We start from the raw sequence: 22,691 nt of genomic DNA, 5'->3' as shown, positions 1-22,691 counted from the left end.
CTGGTCATGACGCCACCGGAACTTGCCATCTGCTAAGCTTGAGTGACAAGAGGAGAGGACATGCTCCAGGTTAGCTATCTTCCCGCAGAGTGTGCAGCTGGGGCTCTCTACCATTCCCAAGTATGGAGGTTTGATGGGGTGGGCAGGACATCATATGTAGAACACAGCAGGAACCTGATCCGGTGGCCTTCCATGCTCCAGATGTCCTGCCAGGTTAGAGATCTGTCTTTTACACTCTCCCATCTAGTCCAGCTGCCCTGTTTTTTCATGGCTACTGCCTTGACATACCGGCTTTCCTCCTCAGCCTTTCGGACCTCCCTCTGCACCAAGCCTCGCCGCTCCTTTGGGTCAGCTTTGTTCCATCTTGTTCTGGATGAGCAACCCAGACCAAGTCTTCCCTGGGCTACTGATCCCACAATGTCCGCGTGATGCAGTCGATCCCTCGCCTCCCTCAGTGCTATGCTGGCTAACCACTTTCTGCCTGACCTGACGACAATGCCTGCCTGCCGTACTCGCTTGTCTTTGCTGTCTCGTAGCATCATGGCCTGGCGTGTTTTTGTCACCTTGTACTCCTCCACCACTGATGTTATTGGCAGCTGTAGCTTGCTTCCTGTGCTGTACAGTCCAATGGAACAGAAGCTTCTTGGGACACCCAGCCATCTCCTCAAGTAGGTGTTCAACTTTTTCTCCAGTCTCCAGACTCTCAACTGTGGATACAGGTACCTCATAAACCAGGAGTGGCCAGAGCAGACGGGGGAGAACCCCATGTTGGTAACCCCAGGCCTTATACTTGCCCGGGAGGCCGCTCTTTTCGAGGGATGTCATCCAGGCTTCTGCTTGGCTAAGCATTTCTCTCACACTCAGCCGGTCATTGAGGTCTGCCCTATACCACTTCCCCAAGCACTTCACAGGTTTCTCTTGGACAGTTGGGATGATGTTCTCCCTGATCTTGAAGCGAAACTGGTCCTGAACACGCCCTTTCTTCAGAACTAGGCTTCTGGACTTTGCCGGTTTGAACTCCATCCTTGCCCAATTGGTGAGCTCAATCAGGTCCTCCAAAATCCATCTTCCTTCTGGCACTGATCTTGCTGTGATGGTAAGGTCGTCCATGAACGCTCTAATGGGCAGCATCTGGATTCCGCTTGCAAGGACTGCGCCTCGACCTAACTTCTCTGCCGACTTGACAAGAAGATTCATGGCTGCAGAAAATAAAATCACTGAAATTGTGCAGCCAGTGACAATGCCCACTTCGAGTCTCTGCCAGTTGGTGGTGAATTCTCCGCAGGTGAATCGCATGTTGAATCCGTCAAAGTACTGACGCAAGAGTTTCTGGAATCGCTCTGGTATGTGGTAGGTCTTCAAAGTCAGCTCCACTAACTTGTGGGGTATCGTTCCATAGGCATTTGTTAGATCAAGCCACAAGACTGCTAGGTCTCCGTGGTTCCTCTTTGCATCCTCGATGATCTTGGAGATTACGCTGGTGTGTTCGAGACAGCCAGATACCCCTGGAATGCCACCTTTTTGAACTGAAGTATCCATGTAGCCATTATCCAACATGAAGGTGGTTAACCTCTTCGCCAGAATCCCCAGGAAGAGCTTAGCTTCCACATTGAGGAGGGAGATGGTACGGAATTGCTTAATCCCTGAAGAGTTTTCTTCCTTAGGGATGAAGCACCCCTCAGCCACCAGCCATTCATCAGCAAGGAAGTTCTTCCTCCACGCCACCGTCAGCAGCTTCCAGAGTCGTTTCCTGAGCCTTTCGCAATGCTTGTAAACATTGTACGAGATGCCGTTCGGCCCTGGGGCTGATTTTCCTCTTGCCTTCTTGAGGAAGCTGTTGACTTCTTGCCAGCTTGGTTCCTCCGCCTTAAAAGGAATAGTTGGTTCAGCTGGTTTAATGAGCCTCTCCATCTCCTCCAAAGTGTCCTCCCTCCTGGGATCGCTGTGGACCTGCCGAAGGTGCTCCTCCACCTCTTCCTTTGTTGCTTTCAACTCTCCTGATCTTTTGTCACCCAGGAGTTTCGACAGGTAGTTGAATGGGTTCTTTGTGAAGGCCACCCTTTCCTTCAACCGCCGCTTCCTGTTCCTGCGGTGACACTCAGCTCGTCGCAAGATCTTAATGCGCTCCCTCAGGCCGTTTCGCAATTCTGTGAGAGCTGGTTTCTCATCTGCTGTTGCTTCACGAAAGGCCTTCTTAAGCCTACGCAGATCTCCTCTAAGGATTGCTATCTCCTTCAGGCGTCTGTTTTCCTTGGGCTGGATGTTTACTCTGCCTTTTTGTTGTTTCTTTCCGAAGCGATCAGCGCCAATACTCCAGATTATCGAGGACATGGCCTTGAGCTTCTTTCCCACGTCTCCTGCGATCGCCGCTTCCAGCACCTGGTCGACATCACGGTCAAACATATCCCATTCTTTCCTTTCAGCTGCAGTTGGCCAGTTCACTCGCTCTTTCCGAACGCCTCCAGCACAAGTGTTCTGGCCATATATATATATATATATATATATATATATACATATATATATATGTATATATATATACATATATATATATATATATATATATATATATATATATATATATATATATATATATATATATATATATATATATATATATATATATATATATATATATATATATATATATATATATATATATATATATATATATATACTTCCGTTCAAAAGTTGGGGGTCACCCAAACAATTTTGTGGAATAGCCTTCATTTCTAAGAACAAGAATAGACTGTCGAGTTTCAGAGGAAAGTTCTCTTTTTCTGGCCATTTTGAGCGTTTAATTGACCCCACAAATGTGATGCTCCAGAAACTCAATCTGCTCAAAGGAAGGTCAGTTTTGTAGCTTCTGTAACGAGCTAAACTGTTTTCAGATGTGTGAACATGATTGCACAAGGGTTTTCTAATCATCAATTAGCCTTCTGAGCCAATGAGCAAACACATTGTACCATTAGAACACTGGAGTGATAGTTGCTGGAAATGGGCCTCTATACACCTATGTAGATATTGCACCAAAAACCAGACATTTGCAGCTAGAATAGTCATTTACCACATTAGCAATGTATAGAGTGTATTTCTTTAAAGTTAAGACTAGTTTAAAGTTATCTTCATTGAAAAGTACAGTGCTTTTCCTTCAAAAATAAGGACCTTTCAATGTGACCCCAAACTTTTGAACGGTAATGTATATATATATATATATATATATATATATATATATATATATATATATACATATATATCCATCCATCCATTTCGCTGGAGCCTATCTCAGCTACAATCGGGCGGAAGGCGGGGTACACCCTGGACAAGTCGCCACCTCATCGCATATATATATATACATATATATACATATATATATATATATATATATATATATATATATATATATATATATATATATATATATATATATATATATATATATATATATATATATATATATATATATATATATATATATATATATTTATACACACAGCCCGGCCCCCGGCCAAATTGTTTTAACCCAATGCGGACCCCAAAAAGTCAAAAAGTTTGGGGACCCCTGGGTTAGGGCCTTGCATGGCAGCTCCCGCCATCAGTGTGTGAATGTGTGTGTGTGTGAATGTGGAAAAAGTGTCAAAATGCTTTGAGTACCTTGAAGGTAGAAAAGTGCTATACAAGTATAACCCATTTACCATTTTTCAGGTTAGGACTGGTCAAAAAAAACAAAAACTTTTGTCATGTAGTTACAGCAGTGCCCTCTTTGGATCCAGAAAAGACATCAACAATGACCCCTCTTTAAAGTGATGTGTTTAGGCCATTTTGATGTCCTTACTGTCAAAAAAGCAAACTTCTTTTGGGCCAGAAGGTCCAGAAAACTTCCCAAACCGTCCTTAAAAAAATCCCATTTGGGCCATTACAACAACATTTTTAACTGATACTAGCTTTTTTTTCAAGGTTTGGACTGCTTGTAAAAATCCCTTTTTAATGGAGATACAACAGGACTCTTTTAGAGCAGGGGGTCCAGAAAAAAACACCAAACATTACGTTTTTTTGGACCATTTCAGGGTCCTAACTGTCCCACAAAATAAATGTACTTTAGGATGCCACCATTGCCCGTTTTGGGTCCATAAAATCTTTCAAATCCTCAAAACGGCACTTTTCAGGTGGGGTCGATTTTCAGCTGTTTCACCGGGTCCGGTCCTGTTGCAAAAAGGCCTCAGGGGTTCTCTCCGTGCACTCGGCTCTTTCATTTTCTCTTTCTCTGGCGTCAGACGATCCCAGGAGAAGGTCACTCGGGTGAGATGTCAATACAAAGAAGATGACCCCGCCCCCCTCCCGACCCCCCCACCCACACCTTTTTTGTTATTGTGCAGAAATTACGGATGGCCGGAAGAGCCGTTTTACCTCCAAGCTACAGATAACAGAGCTGCGCACGTTTATCTTCTTCAGTGTCAGGGAGGTAAGATTATACACCACTATAAGGCCACTTCATTGGGTACACCTGCACAATCTGAAAGGAACGAATGCTCACTTTTGTATTATTTTATCAGCATGTGTGTTTATTATTTAGATCGACTTAGGAGGGCCAATAACCTTCACCAGCAGGGGTGTGGCAATGAGCAACACCTTTTGCATCTCCATTTAACTTTAGTATACACAAGAAAACCCAAAAGAGAGTAAACAAATTATACTTTTCACTTAATTGTATTCATGTATCTAAAAGTTTACACATTGTGGCCAGACTATCAGAAACTCCTCTCACTATGATGCAATGCAAACTTTAACCACAGTCCAATGCACTGAGGCTGAGCATGTGTTCCTAATGTTTTGGCCAGCTGCGCCTCTGCCTGTGCCTCCAACACTTTCTTCTCCTTTTCCATCTCTCCTGTTGTCCAGGAGTGTGTGCATGTGAGGGAAGCCTTCATTCATTCATGGTTTCCATAGCAACCAAGCACACACTTGCGTTTGCATGGAGGTGAGAGGTAAGAATGGGACAGAAAGAGGGGAAGCCACACAAAAACTTCCCCACATGATGATGGAGGTTGGACCATCCCTCCCACAACCCCCCGCCCCCCTTCTCTCACCCTACTTATGCAGTTGAGATGGGCGATACTGCACATTTTTGGCGTCGACCCGTTGTCAGGTAAATACTTTGGACAAGCCTGCCTGCATCGTTGCTGATACATTATTTGTTAATACAGTCATGATTTTGAATGCATTTTCATAATCATAAGAAATCGCACAAAACAAATATTTCATGCAAACACACAACAATATTTTGATCATGAAAAATATTTGTGAAACACATTAAACTGTGAATGGTCTGTATTTACAAAACCCAAAACCAGTGAAGTTGGTACGTTGTGTAATTCATAAATAAAAACAGAATTTGCAAATCCTTTTCAACTTATATTCAATTGAATAGACTGCAAAGACAATATATTTAACGTTCGGACTGAGAAACTTTTTTTTTTGTGTGCAAATAATCATAACTTAGAACGTAATGGCAGCAACACATTGCAAAAAAGTTTGCAGAGGGGCATTTTTACCACTGTGTTACATGGCCTTTCCTTTTAACAACACTCAGTAAACATTTGGGAACTGAGTAGACCAATGTTTGTTGCTTTTCCCATTTTCCCATTCTTGCTTGATGTACAGCTTAAGTTGTTCAACAGTCCGGGGGTCTCCGTTGTGGTATTTTAGGCTTCAAATTGCGCCACACATTTTCAATGGGAGACAGGTCTGGACTACAGGCAGGCCAGTCTAGTACCCGCACTCTTTTACTATGAAGCCACGCTGTTGTAACACGTGGCTTGGCATTGTCTTGCTGAAATAAGCAGGGGCGTCCATGATAACATTGCTTGGATGGCAACATATGTTGCTCCAAAAGCTGTATGTACCTTTCAGCATTAATGGTGCCTTCACAGATGTGTAAGTTACCCATGCCTTGGGCACTAATGAACCCCCATACCATCACAGATGCTGGCTTTTCAACTTTGCGCCTATAACAATCCGGATGGTTCTTTTCCTCTTTGGTCTGGAGGACACAACGTCCACAGTTTCTAAAAACAATTTGAAATGTGGACTCGTCAGACCACAGATCACTTTTCCACTTTGCATCAGTCCATCTTAGATGAACTCGGGCCCAGCGAAGCCGGCGGCATTTCTGGGTGTTGTTGATAAATGGCTTTCGCTTTGCATAGTAGAGTTTTAACTTGCACTTATAGATGTAGCGACGAACTGTAGTTACTGACAGTGGGTTTCTGAAGTGTTCCTGAGCCCATGTGGTGATATCCTTTACACACTGATGTCGCTTTTTGGTGCAGTACCGCCTGAGGGATCGAACGTCCGTAATATAATCACTTACGTGCAGTGATTTCCCCAGATTCTCTGAAACTTTTGATGATATTACGGACCATAGATGGTGAAATCCCAAAATTCCTTCCAATAGCTTGTTGAGAAATGTTGTTCTTAAACTCTTCGACAATTTGCTCACGCATTTGTTCACAAAATGGTGACTTTCGCCCCATCCTTGTTTGTGAACGACTGAGCATTTCATGGAAGCTGCTTTTACACCCAATCATGGCGCCCACCTGTTCCCAATTAGCCTGTTCACCTGTGGGATGTTCCAAATAAATGTTTGATGAGCATTCCTCAACTTCCTCAGTCTTTTTTGCCACTTGTGCTAGCTTTTTAGAAATATGTTGCAGGCATCAAATTCCAAATGAGCTATTATATGCAAAAAATAACAAAGTTTTCCAGTTTAAATGTTAAGTATCTTGTCTTTGCAGTCTATTCAATTGAATATAGGTTGAAAAGGATTTGCAAATCATTGTATTCTGTTTTTATTTACAATTTACGCAACGTGCCAACTTCACTGGTTTTGGAGTTTGTACATTAGATGTCACATTCACCCATTTACACACACATTCACACACACACACTGATGGCGGAAGCTGCTATGCAATGTGCTAACCTCGACCCATCAGGAGCAATTGGGTGAAGGGTCTTGGCCAAGGACATAACGGCCGTGACTTGGATGGCAAAAGCTGGAATCGAACCTGGAACCTTCAAGTTGCTGGCACAGTCGCTCTACCATCTGCCAACACTACAGTGCAACCTCACTTTTCATATCATTCGGTTTTTGACGTAAACTTTCACCACCTCGGTTATCGTCCTCGTAGCCCATTTGCCTGCTTATTATTGCGCCTTGTCGAGATTCTGTGCTTTATTAAACTGACCACAAAGTAGGCCAATAGGGGGCCAAAGAAAGTTGTGTGTGGTAGCGCTTTGATAAAGAAGGTGCGAGAACTTGAGGCGAAGCGCGAAGGTGGTGTCTGCGTGGGTTCTCCTTCATTCCGCACTCCATCCAGCTGTGTAATCACTCGCCATACAGCTATAGATGATATCTGTCTATTACCTGACACCTTCTATGTTAGCTATCTCTTTGTTATAATGTATATTTTCTGCTGGATCTACTCTCTATTTTATACTGCCCTTTTTTTTATTTTATTTTTTTGCTCCAGTTGTTACATATACTGTAATATTGTACATGGTCAGAATCAGAATCAGAATCAGAATCAGAATAGTTTTTATTGCCATTGTTTGAGAACGGGTTCACAAACTAGGAATTTTTCTTGGTGCAATCGTGCAACATAAAACACATACAACACAGATTTGGTAATAAAAAGAGCTGTAACTGAGCTATCAGATCTTGTCATATATTATATACAAATATAATATAATATAATAATATAAGGACCTGCGATGAGGCGGCGACTTGTCCAAGGTGTACCCCGCCTTCCGCCCGAATGCAGCTGAGATAGGCTCCGGCACCCCCCCGTGACCCCAAAAGGGACAAGCAGTACAAAATGGATGGATGGATAATAATATAATATATCAGTATATATTATATACTGTATATATAATATGTCAACATTACATATATGTTATATTTTATATTGCTACTATGGTACATTTTTAGTCTACATATTACCTGCATTATCTTTTCCATCTTTACACTTTCCATCCTTTGAAACTGAGCTTCTGTGCGGAACAATTTCCCTTGTGGATCAATAAAGTTTGTCTAAGTCTAAGTCTAAGTCCAAGTCTAAGGTTCTCCTTTTCCTTTTATCGCCGTCTTTGCCAACAGGTTTTCAATAATGATGTTAAATGTTTATTTATTTATCACTTATATGTATTTTTTTCTGCGTGTAAAACTTTAACTGAGCTCTACGCAATGCATTCTGTGTTTGTATTTTTGTAAAGTCAACTTAAATACCGATAAGCCTATGGCTTTACATTTTGTTACATAGATATTTTTTATTTTGCATTCTATTTTAGTTACTTTATTGAGTCCACAACCCCCCTGGCGCTGTTTTGTATTGTTTTTGTACTTGTTTTGTTTATCATTTATTTATTATTTCTTGATTGTATGTAAATGTTGCAGATTACAAATAAACCATGAACAAGTTGAAAAACTTATTCGGGTGTTACCATTTAGTGGTCAATTGTACGGAATATGTACTGTACTGTGCAATCTACTAATAAAAGTTTCAATCAATCAAATCAAAGGTTTATAAAATAAAAAAATAAAAAAATAACAATATGAATAAAAGAATAACACCAGAACAAAAAACACAGATATTTCAGAAAATAAATGTATAAATGAAACTGAAAAATATATAATCTAATATTGCTCGTATCGAGCTAATATCAATATGACCTTGGTATCGACAGTGTCGGTATTCGGATCGACCCCCCACCCCCTATTGTGCACGAGCGTGATCTATACACGCGCGCACACACCAAAACACGCTCACTCTAAAGTCTGGTCTCGAGCAGGACTTTTCACTCCTTCCTTCTTCCTCCGCTAACTTTTCAATGGAAATTAGTCCCGTGCTCGCCACCTTTGCGTCCTCTTCTGCGCACTGATTTTGTTTTTTTTGGGGGGGAGATTAAAAAAAGAAAGTTCCGCAGCAGTCATGCTGGAGAGAATCAGCATTTCGGAATTCGTGGTCCTGACAAAAGAGGACCTGTCCTCGCCAGGCACGTCCACTTTCCAGGCTAAAATGAGCGAATGTCGGAGTACTGTTTCCACCGTGGAGGAGGTGAGTGATTGTGGGTGAGGTGTTTACCTGCGTGTGCGTGCTGGCTGACTTCCGTGCACCTTGAGACCGGACTACTTTCCTTTCTTGTGTCACTTTACCAAGAGGTGTCTTTGAACGCACCTTGGTTCTACTGAAATGTTGTGTGTGTGTGTGTGTGTGTGTGTGTGTGTGTGTGTGTGTGTGTGTGTGTGTGTGTGTGTGTGTGTGTGTGTGTGTGTGTGTGTGTGTGTGTGTGTATTGTCAGCAGGAAAAGTTCAAATGCATTGTTTATTGTATAATGAATTGGCCGTGTTGACATATTAACGTCAGTGTTTGCAAACCTGTACAGTACTCTGTACAGGTTTGCACTCCAGTGGTTCTCAAACTTTTTTTTTTTTTTTACCACCTCAGAAAACACTTGGCTCTCCAAGTACCGCCATAATGACCAACATGAAAATACAGTAACGTAGAAGGCCTAACTATTAATTAAAGAGGTTTTACAAACCCCAAAACCAGTGACGTTGGTACGTTGTGTAATTCGTATATAAAAACAGAATACAATGATTTGCAGATCCTTTTCAACTTATATTCAATTAAATAGACTGCAAAGACAAGATAGTTAATGTTCGAACTGAGAAACTTAATTTTTTTATTGCAAATAATCATTAACTTAGAATTTAATGGCAGCAACACATTGCTAAAAAGTTGGCACAGGGGCATTTTTACCACTGTGTTACATGGCCTTTCCTTTTAACAACACTCAGTAAACGTTTGGGAACTGAGGAGACCAATTTGTGAAGCTTTTCAGGTGGAATTCTTTCCCATTCTTGCTTGATGTACAGCTTAAGTTGTTCAACAGTCCGGGGTCTCCGTTGTGGTATTTTTGGCTTCATAATGTGCCGCACATTTTCAACGGGGAGACAGGTCTGGACTACAGGCAGGCCAGTCTAGTACCCGCACTTTTTTACTATGAAGCCACACTGGCATTGTCTTGCTGAAATAAGCAGGGGCGTCCATGATAACATTGCTTGGATGGCAACATGTGTTGCTCCAAAACCGGCATGTACCCATCCATCCATTTTTCTACCGCTTGTCCCTTTTGGGGTTGCAGGGGGTGCTAGAGCCTATCTCAACTGCATTTGGGCGGAAGGCGGGGTACACCCTGGACAAGTCGCCACCTCATCGCAGGGCCAACACAGATAGTACCTTTCAGCATTAAGGGTGCCTTCACAGATGTGTAAGTGACCCATGCCTTGGGCACTAATACACCCCCATACAATCACAGATGCTGGCTTTTGAACTTTGCGCCTATAACAATCCGGATGGTTCTTTTCCTCTTTGGTCCAGAGGACACGACGTCCACAGTTTCCAAAAAACAATTTGAAATGTGGACTCGTCAGACCACAGATCACTTATGGTAAATAAATGATAAATGGGTTATACTTGTATAGCGCTTTTCTACCTTCAAGGTACTCAAAGCGCTTTGACAGTATTTCCACATTCACCCATTCACACACACATTCACACACTGATGGCGGGAGCTGCCATGCAAGGCGCTAACCAGTAGCCATCAGGAGCAAGGGTGAAGTGTCTTGCCCAAGGACACAACGGACGTGACTAGGATGGTAGAAGGTGGGGATTGAACCCCAGTAACCAGCAACCCTCCGATTGCTGGCACAGCCACTCTACCAACTTCGCCACGCTGTCCCCATGGTAAATGGGTTATACTTGTATAGCGCTTTTCTACCTTCAAGGTACTCAAAGCGCTTTGACACTATTTCCACATTCACCCATTCACACACACTTTCACACACTGATGGCGGGAGCTGCCATGCAAGGCCCATACACGACCCATCAGCAAGGGTGAAGTGTCTTGCTGAAGGACACAACGGACGTGACGAGGTTGGTAATAGGTGGGGATCGAACCAGGAAACCTCAGGTTGCTGGCACGGCCACGCTGTCTTATCCACTTTGCCTCAGTCCATCTTAGATGAGCTCGGGCCCAGCGAAGCCGTCAGTGTTTCTGGGTGTTGTCGATAAATGGCTTTCGCTTTGCATAGTAGAGTTTTAACTCGCACTTACAGATGTAGCGACCAACTGAAGTTACTGACAGTGGGTTTCTGAAGTGTTCCTGAGCCCATGTGGTGATAACCTTTACACACCGATGTCAGTTTTTTGATGCAGTACCGCCTGAGGGATCGAATATTCTCTGAACCTTTTGATGATATTACAGACCGTAGATCAGTGGTCCCCAACCACCGGGCCGTGGCCCGGTGCCGGTCCGCGGACCGATTGGTACCGGGCCGCACAAGAAATAAAAAAAAAATTAAAAAAATGTTTTTTTTTAATTTAAAAAAAAAAAATGAAATCAACATAAAAAACACAATATATACATTATATATCAATATAGATCAATACAGTCCCGTCCCCCCCCCCCCCCCGTTCCGTGGGACAAATTTTCAAGCGTTGACCGGTCCGCAGCTACAAAAAGGTTGGGGACCACTGCCGTAGATGGTGAAATCCCTAAATTCTTTGCAATAGCTTGTTGAGAAATGTTGTTCTTAAACTGTTCGACAATTTGCTCAAGCATTTGTTCACAAAGTGGTGACCCTCGCCCCATCCTTGTTTGTGAATGACTGAGCATTACATGGAAGCTGCTTTTATACCCAATCATGGCACCCACCTGTTCCCAATCAGCCTGTTCACCTGTGAGATGTTCCAAATAAGTGTTTGGGAATCAGTCTTTTTTGCCACTTGGGCCAGCTTTTTTGAAACATGTTGCAGGCATCAAAGTCCAAATGAGCTAATATTTGCAAAAAATAACGTTTTCCAGTGTGAATGTTAAGTATCTTGTCTTTGCAGTCCATTCAGTTGAATATAGGTTGAAAAGGATTTGCAAATCATTGTATTCTGTTTTTATTTACGATTTACACAACGTGCCAAATTCACTGGTTTTGGGTTTTGTATTTCACGAGTATATTTAATATTTTTGGCCACTGTCTGTAACATTATACACTGTTTGAACAGTAACACTGTTTGAATATTTGATTAAGTGAATCTTTGGCATACCTCCAGATCAAGGGTCTGCAAAAACATATTTATTGTGTTTAGGTCAAAATTCACATATGTTATGTTTAAAATGTGTGTGATAGGTTAGAAAAACATGTATTCTAGGTTTAAAAAGTATGTAGGTTATTTTAAAATGTGTATATTAGGTAAAAAAAACATGTATGCCAGGTTAGAAAACATGCATGTCATGTTAGAGAAAACATGTATTGTAAGTTAAAAGACATCTATAATAGGTTGAAAACATCCATGACACGTTAAGCACATATTTGATGTTTAAAAACAGGTATGTTATGTTAGAAAATCATGTATTCTAGCATTTAAAGCATGTTTCCCAGTTAAAAAATTAGTATAGTTGGTTAAAACACATGGATGCCAAGTTAAAAACATGTTAAAAATTTGTGTATTAAGGCGACTTGTCCAGGGTGTACCCCGCCTTCCGCCCGAATGCAGCTGAGATAGGCTTCAGCACCCCCCGCAACCCCAAAAGGGACAAGCGGTAGAAAATGGATGGATGGAAGTTTAAACACATTCGGCACATTAAAACATGTACAGTACAGGCCAAAAGTTTGGACACACCTTCTCCTCATTCAATGTGTTTTCTTTATTTTAATGACTATTTGCATGGTAGATTGTCACTGAAGGCATCAAAACTATGAATGAACACATGTGGAGTTATGTACTTAACAAAAAAAGGTGAAATAACTGAAAACATGTTTTATATTCTGGTTACTTCAAAATAGCCACCCTTTGCTCTGATTACGGTTTTGCACACTCTTGGCATTCTCTCGATGAGCTTCAAGAGGTAGTCCCCTGAAATGGTTTTCACTTCACAGATCAATCAATCAATCAATCAATGTTTATTTATATAGCCCTAAATCACAAGTGTCTCAAAGGGCTGCACAAGCCACAGCGACATCCTCGGTACAGAGCCCACATACGGGCAAGGAAAACTCACCCCAGTGGGACGTCGATGTGAATGACTATGAGAAACCTTGGAGAGGACCGCATATGTGGGTAACCCCCCCCCCTCTAGGGGAGACCGAAAGCAATGGATGTCGAGTGGGTCTGACATAATATTGTGAAAGTCCAGTCCACAGTGGATCCTACACATCAGCGAGAGTCCAGTCTGTAGTGGGGCCAGCAGGAAACCATCCCGAGCGGAGACGGGTCAGCAGCGTAGAGATGTCCCCAACCGATGCACAGGTTAGCGGTCCACCCCGGGTCCCGACTCTGGACAGCCAGCATTTCATCCGTGGCCACCGGACCTGTGCAACTCCCTCTCCATAAGGGAGAGGAGAGCAGATCAGAAAATAAAATAAACGGCAGATCAACTGGTCTAAAAAGGGAGTCTATTTAAATGCTAGAGTATACAAATCAGTTTTAAGATGGGACTTAAATGCTTCTACTGAGGTAGCACCTCTAACTTTTACCGGGAGGGCATTCCATAGTATTGGAGCCCGAATAGAAAACGCTCTATAGCCCGCAGACTTTTTTTGGGCTCTGGGAATCACTAATAAGCCGGAGTTCTTTGAACGCAGATTTCTTGCCGGGACATATGGTACAATACTATCGGCAAGATAGGATGGAGCTAGACCGTGTAGTATTTTATACGTAAGTAGTAAAACTTTAAAGTCACATCTTAAGTGCACAGGAAGCCAGTGCAGGTCAGCCAGTATAGGCGTAATATGATCAAACTTTCTTGTTTTTGTCAAAAGTCTAGCAGCCGCATTTTGTACCAACTGTAATCTTTTAATGCTAGACATAGGGAGGCCCGAAAATAATAAGTTACAGTAATCGAGACGAGATGTAACGAACGCATGGATAATGATCTCAGCGTCGCTTGTGGACAAAATGGAACGAATTTTAGCGATATTACGGAGATGAAAGAATGGCGTTTTAGTAACACTCTTAATGTGTGACTCAAATGAGAGAGTTGGGTCGAAGATAATACCCAGATTCTTTACCGAGTCGCCTTGTGTAATTGTTTGGTTGTCAAATGTTAAGGTGGTATAATCAAATAGATGTCGGTGTCTAGTAGGACCGATAATCAGCATTTCCGTTTTCTTAGCGTTGAGTTGCAAAAAGTTAGCGGACATCCATTGTTTAATTTCATTAAGACACGCTCCTAGCTGACTACAATCCGGCGTGTTGGTCAGCTTTAGGGGCATGTAGAGTTGGGTGTCATCAGCATAACAGTGAAAGCTAACACCGTATTTGCGTATGATGTCACCTAGCGGCAGCATGTAAATACTAAAGAGTGCAGGGCCAAGAACCGAACCCCGGGGAACTCCGCACGTTACCTTAACATAGTCCGAGGTCACATTGTCATGGGAGACGCACTGCATCCTGTCAGTAAGATAAGAGTTAAACCAAGACAAGGCTAAGTCTGTCATACCAACACGTGTTTTGATACGCTCTAATAAAATATTATGATCAACATTATCGAAAGCGGCGCTAAGATCAAGAAGCAGCAACATAGATGACGCATCAGAATCCATTGTTAGCAATAGATCATTACGGTAGTCATTTTTGCGAGGGCTGTCTCCGTAGAATGATATGCCCTGAAACCGGATTGAAAAGGTTCACAGAGATTGTTAGACGCTAAGTGTTCATTTAGCTGCTGTGCAACAATTTTTTAGAGGATTTTCGAGATAAACGGGAGGTGGGACACCGGCCGGTAGTTTACCAAGAGATCAGGATCGAGGTTCGGTCTTTTGAGCAGAGGGTGAATAACCGCTTTTTTGAATGCTAGTGGAACAGTGCCAGAGGAAAGTGATAAGTTTATAATATTTAACACTGATGGACCTAATAATACAAAAAGCTCCTTGATAAGTTTCCCAGGAATTGGGTCAAGTAAACATGTTGTTTGTTTTGTCCCATTTACACATTTTAACAATTCCTCCAATGTTATTTCATCGAAGAGAGAGAAACTATTTTGGAGGGCAGTGTTCGTCGTATATACAGTCGTATCTGTGTTAATAGAACCAAGTTGTGGCTGGGATGCGTTGTCTTTAATCTCTTTTCTAATGAGTTCAATTTTCTTATTAAAGAAACTCATAAAGTCATCTGCCGAGTGGGTGGAGCTATTGGGAGGAGTCCCTTGTTGGGTTAGCGATGCTACTGTACTAAACAAAAATTTAGGATCATTTTTGTTGAGGTGGATGAGATTTGAGTAATATTTAGCTTTAGCTGAGGTAAGCATGCGTTTATAAGTTATTAAACTATCACTCCATGCTTGATGGAAAACCTCAAGTTTAGTCGCGCGCCATTTGCGTTCTAGCTTTCTACATGATAATTTATGGGCTTTAGTTTCTTCTGTAAACCATGGGGTACGCCTTTTAGGGGCCCTTTTTAGCTTTAGCGGTGCTATACTATCAATGGTGTCGCGTAGGGCGTCGTTAAAGTTGTTAGTGAGGTTATCAATAGAGCCCACATAATTTGGGAATGGTGCTATTACCGAAGGCAGTAGGTCAGTAAGAGTCATCGTTGTGGCAGCATTAATGTTGCGGCTGCTATAGTAGTTATTATTATTATTATTAGTTTGTTGACAATGAGTCAGAACTTTGAATTTTATAAGGTAATGATCGGACATTACTTTAGTGTACGGGAGTATCGTAACTTTAGAGGTGGTGACACCCCTGACAAGCACTAGATCTATCGTATTACCGTTGCGATGCGTGGGTTCATTTATTATTTGTGTAAGACCACAGCTATCAATTATAGTCTGGAGCGCCACGCATGGAGGGTCCGATGGGGTATTCATATGGATGTTAAAGTCTCCCATTATGATTATATTGTCGGCGTGCGTCACTAGATCAGCAACGAACTCTGAAAATTAATTGATAAAGTCTGAATAGGGCCCTGGAGGGCGGTAGATAACAGCCAGGTGCAGAGGCAGCGGTGTGACAAACCTCATAGTAAGCACCTCAAACGAGTTATATTTATTATTTACGATAGGTGTAAGATTCAAGTTTTTTAGATGTGCTGCCTTGAAGCTCATCGAGACAATGCAAGAGTGTGCAAAAAAGTAAACAGAGCAAAGGGTGGCTATTTTGAAGAAACTAGAATATAAAACATGTTTTCAGTTATTTTACCTTTTTTTGTTAAGTACATAACTCCACATGTGTTCATTCATAGTTTTGATGCCTTCAGTGACAATCTACAATGTAAATAGTAATGAAAATAAAGAAAACGCATTGAATGAGGACAAGGTGTGTCCTGTACTGTAGGTTAAGCTAAAAATATGTTTCATTTTAAAAACATTTCCAATATCTTATGTCAAAAAACAGGTATGTCTGACTCCATCCATTCATTTTCTACCGCTTGTCCATTTTGGGGTTGCGGGGGTTGCTGGAGCCTATCTCAGCTGTCTGACTCATGATAAAAAATAATGTATCATAGGTTAAAAAAACACACCAGGTTAAAAAATGTCTATTTATTTAAAAAACATGAATACCAAATGGTAAAAATGTGTATATTAGGTTTAAACAAATATACCTAAAAAACATGTAGGTTAAGCTAAAAACATAAGTTTTGTTTTAAAAACATGTTATGTAAAAAAAAACAAAAAAACATGTACAGCATGTTATGTTAAAAACAGGTATGTCATGTTAGAAAAACATGTAGGTCAAAAAACATGCAAGGTTCAATATGTGTATATTAGGTTGAAAACATGTATGTTATGTTAAAAATGGGTTTATTAGGTTAAAACATGAATGCAATGTTAAACATATGTTATGTTAAAAAATTGTATACTTGGTTAAAACACAAATGCCACGTTAAAAACATGTATGCTCAGTTGAACACATTTGGCTAAAAACATCAATTGTTTTTAAAAGATTGAAAGTTAGGACTATGGTGTTTATTTTAAATATGCATACAATTACAATATAATACATCGCCTATTTTCAGTTTCTCATTACAGCATGTCTGAAAAGTTGGGTTAAAAATGTCTATACAAGGTTATGTTGAAAAACCTGTCTTAGGTTAAAAACATGTATGTTGAATAAACATTCTATTGTATTGAAAGGAAATTGTGTTATGTACGTTGAAGACCGAAATATCATCAATCTTTGTAAACAAATCTTTTGTAGGAAACTCTTGACTTGTCTTTAATATTTAAAACAACATGTACGGTATTTTATTGTTAGGTAAATATGTTTGGGTCATAGAAGACTCCAAATTGTCTTTACTGTTATAGCTTCTAAATTGTTATGTCTTGAGATCGACATGTAATCAAGTCCAAGATGTTCCCCAATTGTTGTCACACAGCATAGAAATATAACACGACTAGAAATGTGCATCTGGCACTTTTGTCTTTTAGCTCATTTTCTCTGAGTTTGTTGCCTAAATGAAACAGTTTTTTTCTCAAAAGCTTTTCTGCTGAAGGAAAAAACATAGGAGAGGCTGCTGTGAACTTTGCCATAAAGCAAATAATCCAAGTGTGCATGCAATTTTGTCCTTCCTCTTTGTCTTGTGTGGACTCAACACTGGAACATGTTTTTGGACTGGGCTGCAGTGACGTGTCAGCAAAAAAAAAAAAAAAAAATACCACAGCAGATGAATATAAGACGATGCAGTATAATTGGGATCGTTTTGCAAAAACTGGCACATAGAGTATGTAAAATGCACTAACCCCCCTGTAATTGAAACATGACATGGCTATATTTAGTGTGGGGCATAGTTGATTGAATGGTAAGGGGTTACTTCTGGTTATAGGGTTAGGCAACATCAACATCCATCCCCCACACCCCTCCCTCACGTAGATGCCACTGCCACAGTAGACGATAATGGTGGGTATTTTCAGTATTTCTATAAATAAATAGATAGAATCAGTTTTCTGTGATATGGAATCCTGTAAGTGCGTCATCGTGCTGACTGCTTACCAAATGGATCACGTTTTAACGACGTGAATATGCTTCTGCAAACAGTATATTGGCGTCATGCAGGCAAACAGAAACGGGCGCACGCCGTCCAACTAAGTTTTGGATGCATTGCGCATTCAAAGGTAGGTTCCCCTGACCGCACAGCACTGGTGTGTTTACACTATGACGATATAGTAAACAAGATGTGTTGTAATGTGAATGCCAGGACATTCGTTTAGCAATAGCCAGAGGTGGGTAGAGTAGCCAACAATTTTACTTTGTAAGAGTACTGTTACTTAGAGTAATATGACTCAAGTGAAAGTAAAAACTAGTCCTCCAAACAACTACTTGATTAAGGCCCTGTCTACATTAAGCCGGATAACTCCTTAAACAAATAATTATTTAGCCTAAGCCCCATTTCAGCCACACTAAACCATCGTTTAAGGTTCCCCTCCTTGGATAATTTTTTACACGGGTAAGTGCGCCGTGTATTTCTTGAATCTCTGGCACTTAGCTTTGTATGGACTCATCGATCGTTTACAAATTGAGTTCGGAGAGGAAGTGACGTCAGAAAGAACGCACCATAGCCAGCTTCATAACAGACGCTTGTGGAAATCACACATGAATACCTTAAGAGAAGAAAACGCGCGATTGCAGCTATTTGGGATACAACACATCTTAGACGGCAACATAGCAATGTGAGCGACTGTTATGGATAAGGCCTGGAAGAACGGAAGCCTGGTGGGATATGTTTGTCAACACCTGTGTTGTGCCACAAGAACTTTCGAATGTCCAGGTCAGCTGTGATTCTACTTAGCGATAAACTTCGTCCATTTGTCGAAGGGGAGACAACGAGAATGCGGGCTCCCATGGACGAGGGAGTACTACGGAAAACAGCGAATGCATTTGGACTGGCAAAGCAGAATTTAAGTTATTGTCCGCGATAAATGTCGAGCGATTACTCAACGTCTAGTTTTGTACTCCATAATTATTGTGAAGCCATGAAGTGGTTACGGCCGTCAAGTACGACCACCAATTTCAGCCTACAAGCACAGTGTCCTGACCAGATATCTAGATCCCTAGATTGATTGTTGTAAAATGTTATTTATCACATTGCTTACTTTCCCACGACCATTAAAGATATGATTCATGTATGATGGCTCAGGTGTGATTCACTACAATAGTCTAACAGCTGTTGATGGTGAGGCAAGCAAGGTTTACTGTTAAAAGAAATATGGCAATAGTCTACATTGAAACACAGGGTAAGGATACACTTCCAGGTCAGAGGTAACTATGACGCACGCATTCTTTTTCGCGGATGCGTACTAGGTCGCGTTGCGCCGGCGGACGGAGGGGGAGGAGGTCTTAAACGGTGGCATTGTGTGTGTGTGGACAAGGCTAAGATTAGGTGGGATTTACCCTGGATAACCGTAGTGTAGAAGGGGCCTAAGTAAGTACCGGTATTCAGTGAAAAAAATCTACTTAAGTACATGCATGACTGGTGAGTAACTTATTAATTTAGAAGCTATTTTTTAATGGTACTTACACACACTAATTACAGTTGGAGTGTGCGTCTATGTGCGTGTCTGCATGAGACAGATGGATGGACAACACGTATCACAAAAGATGCACATTTTGCAGTCAGTTACAACGTTATAACAAGGCTAATATTAGCATATGTGCAGCTAAAAAATATATAAAAAACATCTACAACTTACTGCGACATGTTTACCCCTGTTGTCTGAAATGTGAACATTTCCATTGACACAGATGACAGCGCATGATATGAATGTTATTTTTCTCAATTTGTAAGGTAAACATGAATTGAAGATAGTGTTTAATAATAATAATCAGGGTTTCCCCTAGATTTCCAAGATACCTGTGGCGGTGGGGGCGTGACTAGGGGCGTAGTAGGGGCGTATATATAATTTGCAAAATTTTTCAGTTGTTGCTGCTCATTGTAGAATGTACTTTGTTGAAAAGCTTTTTTGTAGAGATTTCTCCAATCCTTTTAGTAATTTTTTTAATTAATTTTTTAAACCACTGGTAACAAATCCAGCATATACACTACTGTTCAAAAGTTTGGGGTCACCCAAACAATTTTGTGGAATAGCCTTCATTTCTAAAAACAATAATAGACTGTCGAGTTTCAGATGAAAGTTCTCTTTTTCTGGCCATTTTGAGCGTTTAATTGACCCCACAAATGTGATGCTCCAGAAACTCAATCTGCTCAAAGGAAGGTCAGTTTTGTAGCTTCTGTAACGAGCTAAACTGTTTTCAGATGTGTGAACATGATTGCACGAGGGTTTTCTAATCATCAATTAGCCTTCTGAGCCAATGAGCAAACACATTGTACCATTAGAACACTGGAGTGATAGTTGCTGGAAATGGGCCTCTATACACCTATGTAGATATTGCACCAAAAACCAGACATTTGCAGCTAGAATAGTCATTTACCACATTAGCAATGAATAGAGTGTATTTCTTTAAAGTTAAGACTAGTTTAAAGTTATCTTCATTGAAAAGTACAGTGCTTTTCCTTAAAAAATAAGGACATTTCAATGTGACCCCAAACTTTTGAACGGTAGTGTATTTCTGGTGTTATTGTAGACTGTGCTTGTGTTTAGAGACTCTAGTTCTGTCGCTTCATGTCCCTGACCAAAGGCCAGCTGCAGAGAGCATGACGTCACACTTGCTTCGTGCAACTGCGATCCTTCCTTCCTTAAAAGTAATTGTCATCTTAAATTTTGTAAATTGCTGTCCGCGGCTATATCTTGGATACATTCAAATATGTTCCCAGCGCAGACATGATGCCTCTTCCCCAGACTACCCCGTTTAATGGCTTACGTCATCACAACATCCGGTGTCGGCAGAGCTGTTCGGGTGATCAAAGTACGTCTTTTTTCTGCTGCCAAATTTCCGGCGCATCACTAGTCAATAGTGCGAAAATGATAAACCATATATACCCATTCATACTGTAAAAACCTGCTGGTCTTAGAGTGTATGTTTGTGTGTTATGTTTATTTTTCTCATGGTCTTGAACACACGGTGTTGGCGGAGAATAAGGAGGTGTTGTTTTGTGTCTGGGAGTGAAACACGGTGGCGGTTGTGTTTGTACGGAGGAAATACTTGTTTGAATTAGGCCCGTTGTTAGCATAAGATTGGCAATAACAGCCAAAAAGAGTGTCAATACATAAAGGCTTAGTGGCCACATGCGTGGACAGCACCTTTTAGCTCTTATTTCCAAAATTGTGTACACTACTGAATTGGGGTCTTATGGCCGCTTATGTGGACACTTATACTGCCATCTGGTGGTGTCAGAAGAGTATAACATACAATGGAATTTGGTGATTCTTAGTTTTTATTCTAATTAGGGTCCAATTAGCCCAAATAGCAAAGAGAAATACAAAAAGCATGTAAACAAACAGCTTGGGCCTTAAGAGGTTAATTTGTTTTCATGTTGAAAACCCTCATTTTTTAGGAGTTGCGGCTAATGTTTTGCCCTGGTGCACCACCACAAACAAATACAATAAAGAGAAACCCTGATAATGATATGTCACTTTTTACAGTGTGTAGTGTGAGTGTGAGCATGTGACTGCCAGGCTCCGTTTAATTGGTGAAATTGAGTTAACCATCACTAGTGCTTACTTTGTGGGTTTGGTGTCAGGTCTTATCCAAATCCTCTTCGTGTGTGTCCACCCACATGGATTTCAAACAGACTTACGGTTTGTTGCCACTGTGTTTATCTTCTGCCACGGCGCCAAAAAAGAAACCTCCCATCTCATATCTTGGCTTTAATCGCCTGCCCGTTTACTGAGTCACATTTCACAGCACCCACTCTGCCTTTTAATTAGTGGACCCCACGCTTTAGGACTGGAGGAAACCTGACCAAAAAGTGACAAAGTGAAGGCGCATGTAAGGACACAGAGGCTGTGTTATAAGACTAGATTTCTGGCTCATTAGAGCTTTTTTCTGGTGACGTGTAAAAGCAGCGTGTGTGAGGTCCAATAAACAAGATTGAAACGCGTATTGCAAGAAACAAATAGACTGCTGTTGTTGGTCGGATATGTCTGGAACCCCTGGGAGTCTCCCCCAGGAGCCTGGGGGCCCTTAAACTATGCCACGATGCTTAGACTCTGGATAAATGTCAGAAAATGCATGGTTTGCATTCGGGGTATCAAGTTTCCTTGGAGGCCCTCTTAGCCTAAAAGATGACGACATCCAAAGAAAAGAGAGTGACATTGGTATGTCAGGCAACTTTAGCTGACTTCCAAAGTCCAGTATTTCCCATTGAGAGTAATTCCAAAAGTCGCGTAATGTTGGACTTTTAGGTAAATCAAAGGAAAGATCTTAACAAAAATGGCAACGATGCCAAAATGGTTCCATGTGGCATTGCTCACAGCCACTAAAGCATGCTGACTTATGATTGCTGTGATATGCTTAATCGGATTTGGTATCTTTAGGTATGATCTTCTCAACGGACAAAAGTAAATCAATTAAACGTAGATAACCTCTTGTGAGTAAGCATCCTCTGCAGTGGATGAATTTGTTGGGGGAAAAATTAAAAAACACATTTTTGATTTTGCCTTAGCAAGAAACCGCAGCGCCACAGAGCCAATCAATGAGCTTGCGGGGTGTCTAAAGGAAAACAGGCTTTAGCTTGGGCTGC

General features: G+C 41.2%; 1 protein-coding gene across 1 annotated transcript in view; it reads left to right on the top strand.

Moving 5' to 3' along the window:
- The first annotated feature begins 8,821 nt into the window (after window positions 1-8,821).
- asap3 (ArfGAP with SH3 domain, ankyrin repeat and PH domain 3) overlaps window positions 8,822-22,691 on the top strand; it is a 56,284-nt gene continuing 42,414 nt past the window's right edge. The window contains exon 1 of the mRNA XM_062041458.1: window positions 8,822-9,110. Coding sequence (XP_061897442.1) covers window positions 8,985-9,110 — 126 coding nt within the window. The 5' untranslated portion in view covers window positions 8,822-8,984. The remainder of the gene's footprint in view (window positions 9,111-22,691) is intronic.

This window comes from Entelurus aequoreus, linkage group LG03 (assembly GCF_033978785.1).
Source record: "Entelurus aequoreus isolate RoL-2023_Sb linkage group LG03, RoL_Eaeq_v1.1, whole genome shotgun sequence".
NCBI classification, from domain to species: domain Eukaryota; kingdom Metazoa; phylum Chordata; class Actinopteri; order Syngnathiformes; family Syngnathidae; genus Entelurus; species Entelurus aequoreus.
Note: the sequence above shows the minus strand (reverse complement) of the source record. Positions and strands in the feature narration are given on the sequence as shown.